Here is a 15639-nt window from a genome sequence, read left to right as displayed (position 1 = left end):
CCCAGCAGAAGGCCTGGGGAAGCAAGGAACAACACAGTAAACTTCACGCTTTGCATTGACAGATTCACTCACAGTATACCTGTCACATTCACCAACAATGGCATTTTTATTTTCTTACAGACTACAGCTAGACAAATTTACTCATAGTAAGTTACTTGTCAGGCAATGTCAGCAACCACCTTAACTTTGCACTACCAGGAGCTTGGCACTTATAAGTTCTAGCTTGCAATTGGCACTGTCAATGTTGAGTAAATGTCACTTAATACACAACATCACAACTATAATGTCACTGTGAGTTGTAGTGTTTATTGCTCATGTAGTGTTGGCCATTCTTGCTACTGGCCTATAGCTACATCTACTTACAATGACTGAACATAAAAACATAAAATTTAAAAGTCTGTGTACCATACACAACTTATATTTGTGGCATACACCATATATATACTATGATTGCTATCTACAGTTTCTCTGAGTTCTTTATATTACAATGGAACCTGTTAATCAGGACACTTGAAAATAAGGACACCTGTGTAATCTGGACACTTGGTAATGGTCCCAAAGTATCCCTTAGCATGTAAACTGACCTGGAAAATGAGGACACCTTGATAATCAAGACACTTTTGGTTGGTCTCAAGGTGTCCTTAATATAAAGGTTTCACTGTATACTATCTACCATATCACTGTATGCCTACAGCCCTATTATATCACTGCATATTATAATTTATATGATACTCAATATGCAAAACCACTGCTTTTTTAACACCATAACAAAACTATTTAAAAATATTTTTCGTATATTTACAGTGAAACCTGTATATTAAGGACACCTTGGGATCAACCAAAAGTGTCCTGATTATCAAGGCGTCCTCATTTTCCAGGTCAGTTTACATGATAAGAGATACTTTGGGACCATTATAAAGTGTCCAGATTACACAGCTAGGTCTCCTTATTTTCAAGTGTCCTGATTAACAGGTTCCACTGTAGCGTGGTATTCCCCCAAAATTAGTCGAATCGTGCACTTTTTCATAAAACATGCACTTTTTCATGAAAGCATAAAACTTTCCACTTAAATACTATTCCTCATGACATATATTTTTGATATAGTGCCATCGCAGATTTGACCTTTGGTGACCTTTTATGGCCATTTTTGCCCAAAATTTTTATCATTTCTGTCTATCTCCCTGAGGCATTAATTGACATGTTAATACATGGTACCATAGTAAAGGTCTTCTTGAATGTAACGATTTGGTTTTTATTTGAAGTTAATAAGTAATTCCGTTTCAAAGTTATGATGGCTTTAAGGTTACGGAATAGTGTAAAATGCGTGGGCGGAACAAATTACAAAACCTGCTTTAAACCAAGCAGGGATAAATAATTTCAACAACTGTGTTGTGTTAGCAATACAACTAATTGTGCTTGTTTGTTTTTACTACAGAACAACGATTGTTCTTGGGTGTGTGGTCTACAATAGAGCGATGTTTTATAAAAATGCGCCGCCAAACACCAGACTAACAGATTACTGAATCCTTATAATTTCAATGCAAGTGGCTAAACAACTAAAATATCTAGGTCCTGTGGAAGCGATTTTTTAAGTTACTGGTAGTATAGACATTTTATTGAACTTTTAGTGGTTTTTTCGGGTGAAACAAGCTCTTTGAAGGCTTGTATCCAAGTCACTGGGGAGAAACACGCCAAAAACGCTTCCACAGGACCTAACAAATTTAATATACAGCATCACTATGCCCCAGAAAAGCCAATAGAGCCTACAGCTTTTGCTGTATTTGGCGGCGGAAAAACATAGTAGTGACAGCTGGAGCTGAGCGATGTACGGGCTGGCCCCCTCGGGCTTACTTGTGTTACTACAACAAATTGTAGTGTTCCCATTATAAGAAATCAGGGGTCGTAGGCCTGATATTTGAGAAGCGAAAACAATATACAGTGCTGAATGGGATTCTACAGCTACAGGTTAAACATTAACTCGGCTCTGCATTGAAAGTAATACCTGCACCATAAAATTACATGCAGTACCTAAATGGTCGGATTGAAGGTGGTCTAAGGCTGGCAACTAAATTTTATAAATCTTTAGGAAATGCATAGGTTTTAAACACAATACACTACGCACAACACGAACTTACGTGGGTCTGTATACAAGAGACTTAGCTCCTTATCATCTTCGTTTGCACGTAATCTCGTCTCTGTTAACGAAGGATAGATCCTGGTTTTCAGTTATTACTCTCTCCACATAGTCTAGCTTTTAATATTTCTGGCGGCGCTCGATCATGGCCACACAATACAGAAAACTTGATTCCAGCAGTTTAGCGTCTCTCCTTTGCAGCAAACCCATTTAGACAGGACTATATGTATATTATTATTATATTGGGATCACGTGATCACAAATAATTAAATTAATAAATAATTAGCTATAATCAATCTAATGGCTGTCAGTTTAGCTGCAAGTCAGTAGTCTTCAGGAACCTATTGGGGAATAAATGACATTATTTTATCGCAGATAGATGAATGTATGAATGCAGGCACTGGTCACACGTACAAACAACAGTATGAAGAAGTTAGCAAGCAAGCACTCATCTCACTCACTCGCTCGCTCCCTCCCTCCCTCGCTCGCTCGCTCGCTCACTCACTCACTCACTCACTCACTCACTCACACACACACACAGTTACTGCATTTAAATCAGCACACAATTCATTTCTATTAACACAGGCCTGCCAACTCTCACGGGTTTACCGTGAGTCTCACGGTTTCACTACCCTGCTCAAGGGCAGCAGATCGAATCTCACGGTTTTTGAGAAAAGTCGAGACCTTTTTTTTTTTTTTTTTTTTTTTTTTTTTGGTCTCAGCATAGCATCTACCAGTTTTTTTTTACTACACACTGCAATACTACAATAAAGGTACAGAAATCTCAAGATTTTTTTACTTTCCAGGTTGGCAGGCCTGTTAACACCTTATTTCAAGTATGTGTATACAGGGCTGTTTTGTACAGAGCAATTTTGTTTCTACACCCCTGACAACTTCTTTAATAACAAAAATCATATCCGTGTGAAGTGCAAGTTAAACTAACAATGTTTTATACTCTGAAGGTAGTCATGTCGTATGTGAATTAGCTACATGAACTCTGACATACATGCTTGTAATTTACACACTCACCATATATATTTGCATGGATCACCAATTTTGAAGGGGCATTGAGAGGTCACCATCCTCACCTCTCGCACTTTATCAGTTAGAATTACAACATTGTACTAAATAATTAGAATAAGCATAATAAATGGGCACAGTAAAGCAAACAAAATTACAGACAAACAAACAAACAAACAAACAAACAAACAAACAAACGTAGGACTAGGCATTTCATAAAGAAAAATACATCCCAGACCGTCACTATAGCATCTTTACGCCATTGCTGGATGCATACGTCGTGCGTGGGCGGGACAATTCGTGATTCCGTTTGTCATTCAAATTTATGGCCCACAAAATAATTCGTAGGAGTGGCGATATAATAAAGACGCCTTGCCTTTTTGTGAAGCTTATCGCCAGCTATTTTACTTTTACGTGTTCTTGTGCGTGGCACCCACCCCTCCCGTCCCTCCCACCCTCTCACCCCCTTATATGCTACACGTGTAATATTATGGTAGCTTGATAAAACTTGTTAAATTTATAGGTTTTTGTGCAAGTTTTTAAATACTCTACAATGGCGGATCCAGGATGGGGCATTTGGGGCAAATGCCCCCCCCCCCTTCAAGAAATTGCATACAAGATCGAGATACTCTAATAGAGCAGTCAATTACTCTAATAAAGCAGTCACAATGTTCATGAGGCAGTGTAGCTTACCTATGAAGCTATAAATAGGATTTTTATTTTACATAACAGACGTGATATAGTTGGTAAGGATAACTAGCTATTATTGTCGTGACCTTTTTTTTTTTTTTGGTCTTCAACTGTTTTTCAGTTTTCAGAAAGGTGCCCCCCTCTTTCCAAACTCTGGATCCGCCCCTGCTCTAATACAACAAACAGCACTTTTTGACAAATGTGCAGAAATTTACATTTCTTGTAATGCACCTGCCTCAAACTACACTGGCTTACTTGTGTTACTACAACAAATTGTAGTGTTCCACCTGCCTCAAACTACACTGTAGCTACATAAAAACATTAAATATGAAGAGTTTCACCTTCATTTAAAACTTTTCACGCTGCTAGACTGGTTTTATGGGCTTCTCAAAAAGTATCGATAGGCATTCAAAATTTTGAATGATTGCCCGTGACTATACCGTAACCTTAAGCTGCAAAATTCTACTGAGTTTACCTACCCTTGGGGTGTAAATTACCCATGGGGAGGTAAAATATCTCAATATTCATGAGTAATATAAATGATCATAACTCTGGTTTGAAATGATCTATTAATTTCAAATATAAACTAAGTTGTTTCGTTAAATTATTGTGGTAGCTGTTGTAATGAGTTAACTAATGCCTCAGTGAGATAAAGGCAGAAATGAACAAATTTCTGGGCAAAAATGGCCATAAAGGTCACCAAAGGTCAAATCTGTCAAATCCATAATATAATGGTGACTGATCAAAGGTTAAATCTAGCTAGCTATATCAAAAAATTATGTCATGAGGAGTACTACTTATGTGGAAAGTTTCATGCTTTACGAAAAAGTGCACGATTTTTGCGCTGCTAGCTATACTATTTTACCAAGTTAACAACAAAATAATTTTTGACTGGAATGAGCCTTTGTTTTGATTACAAAAACAAGTTGATATTGTGCTACTTCTAAAAACCAGGCGCCATGCAGCTAGCTAACTCATCTATGCTACTATAAATTGACCAACTATGTATTACTACTTTACAATAGGGTAATTTTGGGTTATGCAATAACATTATTAGCTAATTCTCGTACTTCGTAATTCATGAAATATTCGTAATTCGTTCAATTACGTTGCTATGCACTGCTAAGGAAGCGTTTGTTAAACAAACCGCTTTTACCAACATATTACGCACAGAAGTATCTTCTAAACTGTTTTATAGTTTGACTAACGTGTTTTTTCCCACAAATTCTCTCGACAAAGCCTCAAAGCTGCTCTTCATTTTCGTTCGCGTACGTAAGGGATACGCCCCCTTTCAACTCGAAGCGATAGACTATTCCTGGCAGTGTACGAGGCCTGCACCGTTGTTTTTCAGTTGCTAAACGCCTGAAAACCTCAAGGGGAAGGTAGTCTGAGGAAAGTCGCCACACCCGTATTTCAGTCCGCCGAAAAGAAACCACCTCAGAGCCAAGTTCACCTGTGCAGAAGTTTAATACAGATTTCATTTCACTTTACCTTCTAACGTAAAAGCTGCTTTTACCATTATTAAACGATTTTGCTCACGTGGGTGCGTACGGACAAACATAGGTAGATAGGTAGCTACACACACACACTTTTACGAAAACAATTACAGTAAACCAGGCGCACGCCCACAGCCGGCCTTCGGCCGGCTGTGGGCGTGCGCCTGGTTTAATAAAAGTTGTTATTGACAACTCCCATACAATACAATTAAATTTTATTCTCAGGAATATCACATATTCCTACATTTACATTTTCTGGAAATAAACCTCAAAGGAATGTCACTATGTTATGCATATGTATGAAATTATTAAACCCAGAGAACATAATAAAAATTGTTTTGTAAGTAGTAGTGGCAGCCACCGACTTATCTGCACCTTCATAGCGGCCAGCCTGCGTATTGATTAAACACAAACTACTGAAACATGTAATGAGTACATAGCAGTATACACATTAACAAAATTAATATTGAAAGGTTCCTTGGAAATTGATCATAATATTATTATGTAAACACACATGTATAATACAAACAGTTACAAAGTGTTGGTTTGTCTATATCACTCTGCACAGATCATATCAAGATGTTTAGCTAGCTGTTACTAGCTATGTTGTGCTTTTATTATGATAACTGCTACCATGGTGGTGATGTTTGACAGCAGGTGATCTCTAAACCCAGCAGAAGTTGAGTGTGGTTGGCACATTTCACAATTGTTTTGTTGTAATAATCATATAGTGTGTTGTTGACAAGTTCTTTGAGAAATAGGACATGCAGGAAATGGATCAAGTCCTTATATGGACCAATTTGTAAGCAATGCTTTTCTAGTCCTTTATTCGAGTTAACTTTGGGAAGCTTCACTGATAACACACCTACCATTAACTGGAGGTTTAGTTCATCCTATAAGAATGTATAAACTTTAGCTTGTATAATTGGTTTCTACACATTTTACTTTTGAGCTAGACACCATTTTACCTAATGAGGACATCCTCAGCACATGCATTGTAGCACAAATGAGCAAATGATTGTTGGTCCCAAAGTGTTCAATAAAGATTCCACTGTACTAGGTAAGGCTAAACTGCTTAAGATGCAAGTGGACCAGCCTCATATTATAGATGGTCTGTCTATACACTGTTGTATACATGTATATACCCATACAGTTGTGCTCTGTGCTGACATACTGGAAATCACTGTGTTTAGTGTGACTGTGCACATCTGTAAGTCATGTCAGGAGCTACAGTTTTCACGTATTATGTGTTCTGTTTCCTTTCTAACAGATTTCATACAGTTGTTGCATTATTATTTGTGCCTTTTAGCCAGCAAAGATATTAATCACGTATAGCTAGTGTATCACTGCACACACAGCATGCATTGTATGGCTAAAATCTTCATAGTACTCTGGTAATACTGAATCTTATGAAATTACTATTAATGCAGTGCAACAAGCTTAAGAGTGGTATTAAATCCAAATTTTGCTGCTGCTTGCCAAGCAATGGTTATTAGGATGTGGTTGGTAAGGTAATAGCAAATGACTCAAAGTAGTATCCTAGCAACAGTTGTTAGATACCTACCAAAATGGTTGCCTTAACAATCGTGACCATGCATGAAGGCCACACTGCTAGGCAAAAGTATTTTAGGCATGTAATTACAACTTTAAACAGGCTGCAGCTGCAGGACCTGGTATCCTACAGACCTTCAACTGTAAAGCCTTAGTAAATAAAATAAATTGTTGCTAAGCAACAAACACAATTAACACTACAGCATAACACAGATTCTAGCCAATGAAAATTGTAATTACAATTGCATACAGTGAAACCTGTATAATACCTTGGGACCTACCAAAAGTGTCTTGATTATCAAGGTGTCCTCATTTTCCAGGTCAGTTTACATGCTAAGTGATACTTTGGGACCATTACCAAGTGTCCAGATTACACAGGTGTCCTTATTTTCATTTGTCCTGATTAACGGGTTCCACTGTACTTGCAGATAGCTGATTACATGATACCTGTTTCACTGCTCCCCATCTGTATTACAGCAGTGAAATTTCGTGGTATATAGTTCAAAGGAAGATTGGGGAGTAAGTTTCGAGTGCTGAAGTATGTACATGTATTAACTAGGAGCTGGTAGGAGCTTCATTGCAATTGTAACTTAAGTATAATATTATAATTTTATATATTACTACAGAGTCAATGAAAGATGAAGAAATTAAAGCAGGCAAATTCCTTGCGTATAGAGGTAAGGCTTAATTTGAATTGTGGTTAGATGACATAAATCATTCAAATTCATTGTGAGTTGGTGGTTGAATACAATCTACCTATTGGCTAACCAATAACATTGTATTCAGTGATTAACACCAGAGTACTATAATGCATGAGTATCATCAGTCCATCTATGAAGTCCCACATGTCACACTGGAGTAACTCTGAGCAAGGTTCTGAAGCACATCGCAGTAACCACCGCCGTTTTCAGAACAATAAAATAAAGTGAATTAATGGTTAACACACCTAAGCTGTGTGTGATTATGTTCCACTCATAGTAAATAGAGCCTGTTTGGTAACATTTTACACTTCTCTAGATTGCCTCCATTCCATCACTGACTGCAATGCAGCCTCATTGGTCATCATCAATACTGACTTACATTTGACAAGACTAAATTTGTGCTATTATAATGTTATAATTTGGTGTTTGCATAGAAGCTGAGCACACTAGCAGGGTTGACTGCTCAGTGAAAGAAGTAATTTATACCAAACCTGCTAGAAAGAATGTAATACTACCACACTTTTCCATTTCTCTATGGATGAGCAATGCTAAAATGATTTTAAGGTACTGTGTGGCTTGTAGTGTGAAGACACTGGTTTCTTCTCTATTATGTAGTTGGCTATTGTAAAGTAGTTTTAGTTACATATAAATAGGCTGCAGCACATGTTGCTGCAGACCCTCAGTGCTGGTCACTGTAAAGCATTAATACAATAAATACTTTAGGATTAAGGAAGAAAATCCATCCCTCCTGGAGGAGATTGAGTGTGGCCCCGACTAGACATTGGGTGACCTGCAGTTCGATTCCTGGGGCTGGAGGGATTTTTTTCCTTACTTTGGCCCCTTTTCTGTTACACCTTTTCAGCTATAAGCCACCAAGTCTAAGTCCTTGAAATTAGGTTAGGTAATCCTAAGGCTGCAGCAACAGCTGCAGCACATGTTGCTGCAGACCCTCAGTGCTGGTCACTGTAAAGCATTAATGCAATAAATACTTTAGGATTAAGGAAGAAAATCCATCCCTCCTGGAGGAGACTGAGTGTGGCCCTGACTAGACATTGGGTGACCTGCAGTTCGATTCCTGGGGCTGGAGGGATTTTTTTCCTTACTTTGGCCCCTTTTCTGTTACACCTTTTCAGCTATAAGCCACTAAGTCTAAGTCCTTGAAATTAGGTTAGGTAATCCTAAGGCTGCAGCACATGTTGCTGCAGACCCTCAGTGCTGGTCACTGTAAAGCATTAATACAATAATACAATACAGTTGCATAAGTTTAAAGATGGCAGTATTTGCTACACAGTAATAGTAGCATAGCAAACTCCTGTCCGACTGGAAAATGTGCGGACTGTATCTGTTACCTGTGGAGGTTGACAAGATCACATGACCAGAATTAAATGATTGCTAACCTTGATGAAATTGTCCATATCTCAACATCTAACAGAATGCATAACTGCAACTTGCCTGCAATAGTATGCAGTGACTGTTAATATTACACACTGTATGAAAACGCACACACCTGAACACTACGTAATCTCTAATGTCAACTTAACGATGGTCACACATGATTGACACACGGCGGGTTGGGAACACGATAACACCTGTGTAGATATATACAGTCACCAATGCATTATATACCATCAAATACTACACCATACCAATACGTAAATATAGAGCACATAACATGAGGGATGATAAAGACTATGACTTGTGTGGCTTGGTATCTACTGCCCCCAACACAATAGATGGTGAGTACTTTTGCATCCCAGTAATAACAGTAATGCATTACAATAGCTTTCAAGGACCCATATCAAGAAGGATTTCTCCCTAGTAAAACATTATAACAGTCATTATCAAACAGGTAGTGCTGCTTAAGTAGGGATCGCCCCAAAAGTCACATGCGTCATCCAAAATGTTGCCTTTTAAAATCATCCTAGAGACATGTTATGCAATGAAAATTATAGTTATGGAATAGCACTATATAGTCCTTTTAACATGAAATACAGCATTAAAAATAAGAGAAAATTCACAGGTGGTTGGATATAGACTTTTTGTTGTTGTCTAAATTGAATTTTGCTCTGTCTGACCATAGTCGTAAGGCTAGAGACCAAATGAAGCAGCGCACGGCCATCATTTCATGCCACAATAACAAGTTCACCAGAGGGATGTGCCTTTTGGGGTTCCGACGAGTGTATGCCTTCTGCGCCTTGCCTTTCCCTTTATCTTCAATCAGACTGGTTGTTTTCCTTCTTTGTAGAGGAAACCATATTGATGCATTACTTTGATGCAGCGACTCAAGTTACATATATAATGTCGGGTATACGCCAATTGGATGAAATGGAAGGATTCATAAAGGAGAAAATTGAGAAGGAGCGATGGACCCACAAACGTCTTAGCCTTCACCTGCAATACAGATTTCCTAACAACAAAGGGCTGAGTGTTCGCTCCTTGGAGAGGTTTGTAGCTATATGTATAGCTGTATCAGCTATAAGCTAGCTCCAGAGCTATATATATCATTGTATTACCTAATTGTTTGTGTGTGTCGGTGCTTCTGTACCTTGTATACAACACACCACAGTAAATCAGTGTCAACCACCTGTCCCACCCCAAACCAGCCTAGGACAGCACATTAGGAATCATTTGGTACTACAAGACCAGACTAGTGCTATACAATACTGTACATAGATTCCAATTATTACTGGCCAAGTAAAACTGACAATCATGTGTGTTGGTGTTAACCAAAGGCATACTTCAAGTTACCTTTCATTGCCAATTTTATGTGCTAGTAGCTAGCTATATAGTGCAGCTACTTAATGTACGGCAGATTACCATGTACCCAAGTGTAAATTACAAATTTAATTGTAAGATTGCATGTGTTTACTAAATAATTAACATGCAATCATTGGTTCATTCTATAGGTTCTGCTGTGATAGAGGCATACACAAAACAAGCCGGCTCAGAACACCTGAATTAGATGAAGTAGTAGCCACTGTTGTCAATGAGGTACAATAATATGACAGTACTTTATTGTTTCTGTTGATTTTGGGCATGCTCCGTAAATATACGAAGCTACAATGTGTTGCACATTACATAGAGTAATTTATTTTGCTTATAAGTTAACAGACATTCAGCATTTTTACAACTTCATTTAGCTACTTCAGCTACTAGGCAGCTACTTCATTTAGAATAATACGCAAATAACCATGAGTAGTTTTGAACAAAGTGTGATTTCTGCATGTGCATTACACAACTTTGTTATCCCAACAACTGAATGTAAAACCATACTATTTGTTATAGGTGGGTCCTGTGTATGGACGCAGAACACTTACAGGCTTATTGGCATCAAGAGGAGTTAAAGCTGGAGAAAGGAGAGTCGGCGAATCGTTGAGATATGTGTCACCTGTGTACTGCCAAGCCCGTACAAATTCAGTTGCCAGGATGATGAATCCTACAAGCTACAGGGCAAATTATTTTGGTCACACACTCCATATAGACCAAAACGAAAAGAATGTAATGTTCGGGGTGACACATATCTGTGCAGTGGATGGATTCAGCCAGAAAATAGTAGCGTTCAGCACCATGCCAATAAAAAACAACTACCTGATTTATGATACGTGTACAGGTATTTCATTACTTGCAATAACTACACTGCACTGCAACACAGCACACACAATAACTTATCAAGTAAACATGTTCATCCATATCAGTGGTATAGTTCATATTATTGCAGTTCTATATGTATTAAGTACCCATATGCGATATTCTTTGAAGTTTCACTCTTAAGCATGTGAACATATTATTATTGTTTAGGCAAACCGTATGCCAGTATGGCATGTGGGATCAGATTAGGGTTGTCCACGGAAGAGAGTGGTACCTAATGTTATATATACAAGAACACCTGGCTGGATACCGAAGAAACCCTTCTGGACCACCTCATTTACAGACATCCTCGACTCAAGTGAGATTTTTGTGATGCAATGAAAAACAGATAGCTAGCATCTGATGTAGCTATAAAAAAATGCTATAACAGATTACTGACATTTAACAACAGTTATTGTAATTGGATACACTGGGTGAAAAAACTCTCACCTGATATTCTATCATTAAGATTTAAGTATGAGGACACGCATATAATCACTGTTGCATTGTTTCATGTTAAGTTAGCGTTGGCTTTGGTGTTAACTGACATGTCTTGTTGTAGAATCATGTGATAGAGAGGATATGGGTAGAGGTCAATGGAAGGGTCAACTACCCCATCAAAGCTGCACTAATTGAAATGCAAGAAAATGGTGATTTCAACTTGGAAGATGAACATGTCAAATACTGCGTCTCGTGGTACACTATGCATGTTAGCCAAGTTGGGACAACAATGTTTGTGAGCATCGCATATCAGGTATATATATTTCACCATGCCTGTCTATTATGAAATAATACTATTTCTGTAGGTGCAAACAAAGGAATCCAAAACGTGATGATGGCACAAAATAATCAGTCTAAACAAATAGACAGCTCTCTGGTGCCAACAGTTGATGAAGCTGGTAGACTGTATGAAGCTAACGGAGGTCATCTAATGAGTTTGGACGAGACCCATTAACAGGAAATGAGCAATTGATAACTATCAGGATGGAAAGATTTTATGAGCAATGGCCAAGCTTTGACAATATCTTTCATGGAATTGTCAACAATAACATAACAATGTTTCGTGATGGACTGTTATGTTTCATTGATATAAGTATACAACTAACAACACAGCTGTGAGAGAATTTTGCATGCAATTTAATTGTTTAACTTGCTTTATTTCTTCATATTATAACTTGTTACTAATATATGTGATGTTTAATCCGCTAAAAAAATGTATAATTTTTATAGTAAAACAAATTAATGTCTGGCTATGTCCTGGTAACTAGCAAATATAATAGCTATTATAAATATAATTTCCCAACAGTTCTTCACGGTCTTCATGAGATGTGGTGTTGAGGTGTTGTGGATCTGAAAAGAGAAAAAGAATCAATAGAATCATGTGATCGAAAGAATCTGGGTAGGAGTTAATTCAAGGATGAACTATCCCATTAGAGCAGTGCTTATTGAAATGCAGGAAAATCAGGACTTCAATTTAGCAGATGACCACAATAAATTATGTGTCTCCTAGTATAGTATACGTGTGAGCCAGGTAGGGACCACAATTGTTGTGATGGCCTGGAATGAGCATCGCATATCAGGTGTACATGTGTTCTAATCAATATGCAATATATGTTGAGATACCTGTAATCATAACCTTGTATGTTCAGTGAACTTTCTTGGTTTAACTTTATTTTTGTTTTTTTGTTGTCATACATACTATTGCTACATGCAATATTCTTTTAAAGCACCAATGATTTTGATTTGTTTTAAAATTTTAACATTGGTTCTGTAGGTTCAAATAAAGGTATTCCAAACATACTAATGGCACAAAACAATCAATTGCAAGCCTGCTCCCAGCAGTTACTGAAGCTGTTCGAATGTTCGAAGTATTCCATGCTGTTGTAAACAATAACAGTGTCTTGTTCCGTGGTGGTCACAAGTGTGTGTCACAAGTAAACTTTAAAGTGGACTTTTAGTTTTAGTGAACCTCTGAGGCAAAAAAAAAGAAACACTGGCATATTAACTAATTATAGACGGTGGTTTTATTTTTTAAAAGTGATTACAAATACTTGTGTAAGTCTTGAATACTGTACCTACATGTTTAAAAGTCTATGATTTTCTCTTTGAAGAACATTATTGTACCTCTATACAGGAGTTTGGTTATGTGGAAACAGCTGAAGAGAACTCTCATCCCTTGGCTGGTGCAATCATTACCAATGGGGAATGTGGTGGTCTTTCTGGATTCCTAAGGGCCACATTTTTCAATATCTCTGATGAGAGTGTTACTGAGGGAAGTATCTTTCAAACACAGTCTGGGACAGGTGGGCATTTGTGTGTCATAGTTACGGTGCAGATACGAATGGGTTGAGGTGCCAAAGTGTGCTTTATTTTAGATAAAGCAGTTATGAGTATTTACTCTTGGTATTACATAGCATTTTAAATTCACAAGTGTATATGCACCATCTATGTTTTAATACTGTAACAATGGCTTGGGTAATAAGCTGTATGTCTGTGTTGCAAGCTTTTGGTATATGTACACATACCTTTGCTAGTTGCAGGGGTGTTGGTGTAGCCCAAACAGTAAGTGATGTATGTAGGGGAGGGGAGCAAAAATTTGCCAATGAAAGCTACAGTACCTACTAGAATTCAACAGACATGGATACCATACTCTGTTGAAGTATCATTGTTACAAGTAGTGATGGGAAGGGGAGAGGGAGAGCATGATCCCACTTTTATCACTTACACTGTATGGTTGCCATACTCTGTTTAATTTATAGGGGAATTGTACACTTTAAGCTATTGTACATGCCATACAGTTGTGCTTGTTTATACAGAGTGGTCATTGCCCTGGTGATGGCGTGTGTACAGAGTGGTCGAATCAGTGCTTTTCTACCCTACCATTCCAATGCCATCCTATCTTACCTGCAAGAAGAGTGTTCCAGCTGTTAGACACAGAGCCTGGGATAGATAGCTAATCTACATAAGGATTGAAGCCAGTAAGTAGCGGGAATGCTGTATGTGTCCAATAAATCTTAATATGTGTGTCTGTCAATTTGTAGAGTACAAGTATGTGATACCAAGAAGACAACATGTTCCCAGTGAATAAGAACTTCAGTTTGTGTTGTGCATGATACAACTTGACTGCTGGCCAGACTATATTCTACTATTGATCGTGTAGTTAATCATAGTGTATATTGTGTGTACTGTGTAGTGTTTAATAATTGTTGTTGTTGTCACTAAAGACCAATAAGATTGTTGGAAGTGGGTTAGGGGCAAGGGGATAATGATAGTGGAAGGTGGAGAAACTTTCTATTCACTAGTGGTCTGTAAGGGCTAGTTAGTGGCTCTGACATCAGTGACTGTACTATTAGGTTATATCGTCACCATCACTACTGTAATACACTTTATGTATAGAGGCCACATGTAGCGAAGTACTACACAACTTAAACTTGTATCACTAGAGAATTTACCAGCGGTACTTGGTTACTTTACTAAACTACACTCCATGATCAGTAAACACTTTTAAGACCCATGCCAGTCACTACAGTGCACCAGACTGATAAGATCGATGGGAGTGGATTGGGGCAAGGGGACAATGAAAGAGGAAGGAGGGGTAACTTTCTGTGCCCTAGTTGTCTATTTGAGAAGGCTAGTAGGAGGCTATTGGATAATTTGACTGTTCTATTAGAGTATATATGTCACTTGTAACTATAACCAAACTATACACTACTGGAAGGATTCACACCAAATTTTATGAAAACCCAAAGAAACAAAAAATGAAAACCATGTGAAAAGTTAAAATTTCATTGGGTGCCACATGAAAATATAAAATTTATTTTTCATAGGCTATACCATACGAAAATCCAATGATAACCTGTTGAAAATTTCACTGTCAGAATCAGTTGGACTGTTGCTTCTTCTATAATTTGTTTACAATTATTTAAGCTACCACTCTAATTAGCACTGTGTAGCTACCAGTGTATTTGTGTCAGTGTGTAGCTACCAGTGAAGGTGTAGCTAGGGGGGCACTAATGACGAATTAACATACAAGGTATAGCTAGGGAGCAACAATGACCAGTCAACATACAAGGTGTAACTAGGGAGCACTAATGACCAATGCATAGGTAAGGAGTTCTAGCTAGGCCAAGTCACTATACAAACTGTACCTAGGACTAGTCATATCATGCAATGTGTCAACATGGGTGGAGCTAGTCAACATACAAAGAGTAGCCAGCTATAGCTAATCACTGTAGCTAGAAAAGTCAACATACAAACAGGACAAGTCTATGTAGCTAAATAGACCACATTAACATGCAAAGTTTAGCTAGGAAATGTCAGAGTAAATTAGAGCAAGTCAACATGTAAAAATATAAAGCTTGTGTAACTGCATTATTATTCATTATAAGTTTATTAATTAATAAACTGTACATGTGTTACA

General features: G+C 37.8%; 1 protein-coding gene and 3 long non-coding RNA genes across 4 annotated transcripts; 2 read left to right on the top strand and 2 right to left on the bottom strand.

The window, feature by feature from the left end:
* Positions 1-2414: 2414 nt before the first annotated feature.
* Positions 2415-3447, bottom strand: LOC136263781 (uncharacterized). The gene is made up of 3 exons (XR_010704787.1): positions 3393-3447; positions 3164-3258; positions 2415-2475 (listed from the first exon to the last, which is right to left on the bottom strand). It is a non-coding gene; the product is annotated as an uncharacterized lncRNA (long non-coding RNA).
* Positions 3448-8844: 5397 nt separating this feature from the next.
* On the bottom strand, positions 8845-9282 carry LOC136263037 (uncharacterized). Its single transcript, XR_010704429.1, has 3 exons — positions 9100-9282; positions 8990-9044; positions 8845-8941 (listed from the first exon to the last, which is right to left on the bottom strand). It is a non-coding gene; the product is annotated as an uncharacterized lncRNA (long non-coding RNA).
* A 608-nt stretch (positions 9283-9890) lies between these two features.
* On the top strand, positions 9891-12573 carry LOC136264715 (uncharacterized). The gene is made up of 6 exons (XM_066059492.1): positions 9891-10036; positions 10499-10583; positions 10878-11194; positions 11382-11538; positions 11782-11973; positions 12526-12573. The coding sequence occupies exons 1-6, from the start codon at positions 9891-9893 to the stop codon at positions 12571-12573; spliced, it is 945 nt and encodes a 314-aa protein (XP_065915564.1).
* A 487-nt stretch (positions 12574-13060) lies between these two features.
* Positions 13061-14460, top strand: LOC136264199 (uncharacterized). Its single transcript, XR_010705000.1, has 3 exons — positions 13061-13522; positions 14036-14197; positions 14261-14460. It is a non-coding gene; the product is annotated as an uncharacterized lncRNA (long non-coding RNA).
* Positions 14461-15639: the final 1179 nt, after the last annotated feature.

The sequence above is a fragment of the Dysidea avara genome, chromosome 8 (assembly GCF_963678975.1).
Source record: "Dysidea avara chromosome 8, odDysAvar1.4, whole genome shotgun sequence".
Taxonomy (NCBI): Eukaryota; Metazoa; Porifera; class Demospongiae; order Dictyoceratida; family Dysideidae; genus Dysidea; species Dysidea avara.
Note: the sequence above shows the minus strand (reverse complement) of the source record. Positions and strands in the feature narration are given on the sequence as shown.

Excerpts from the sequence above, each read along its gene's own strand:
- LOC136264715 (XM_066059492.1), top strand. The coding sequence starts at position 9,891 with ATGTCGGGTATACGCCAATTGGATGAAATGGAAGGATTCATAAAGGAG. Across the intron at positions 10,037-10,498 it reads AGTGTTCGCTCCTTGGAGAG|GTTCTGCTGTGATAGAGGCA; the intron begins GTTTGTAGCTAT and ends TTCATTCTATAG. Across the intron at positions 11,974-12,525 it reads TTGTGAGCATCGCATATCAG|TTCTTCACGGTCTTCATGAG; the intron begins GTATATATATTT and ends ATTTCCCAACAG.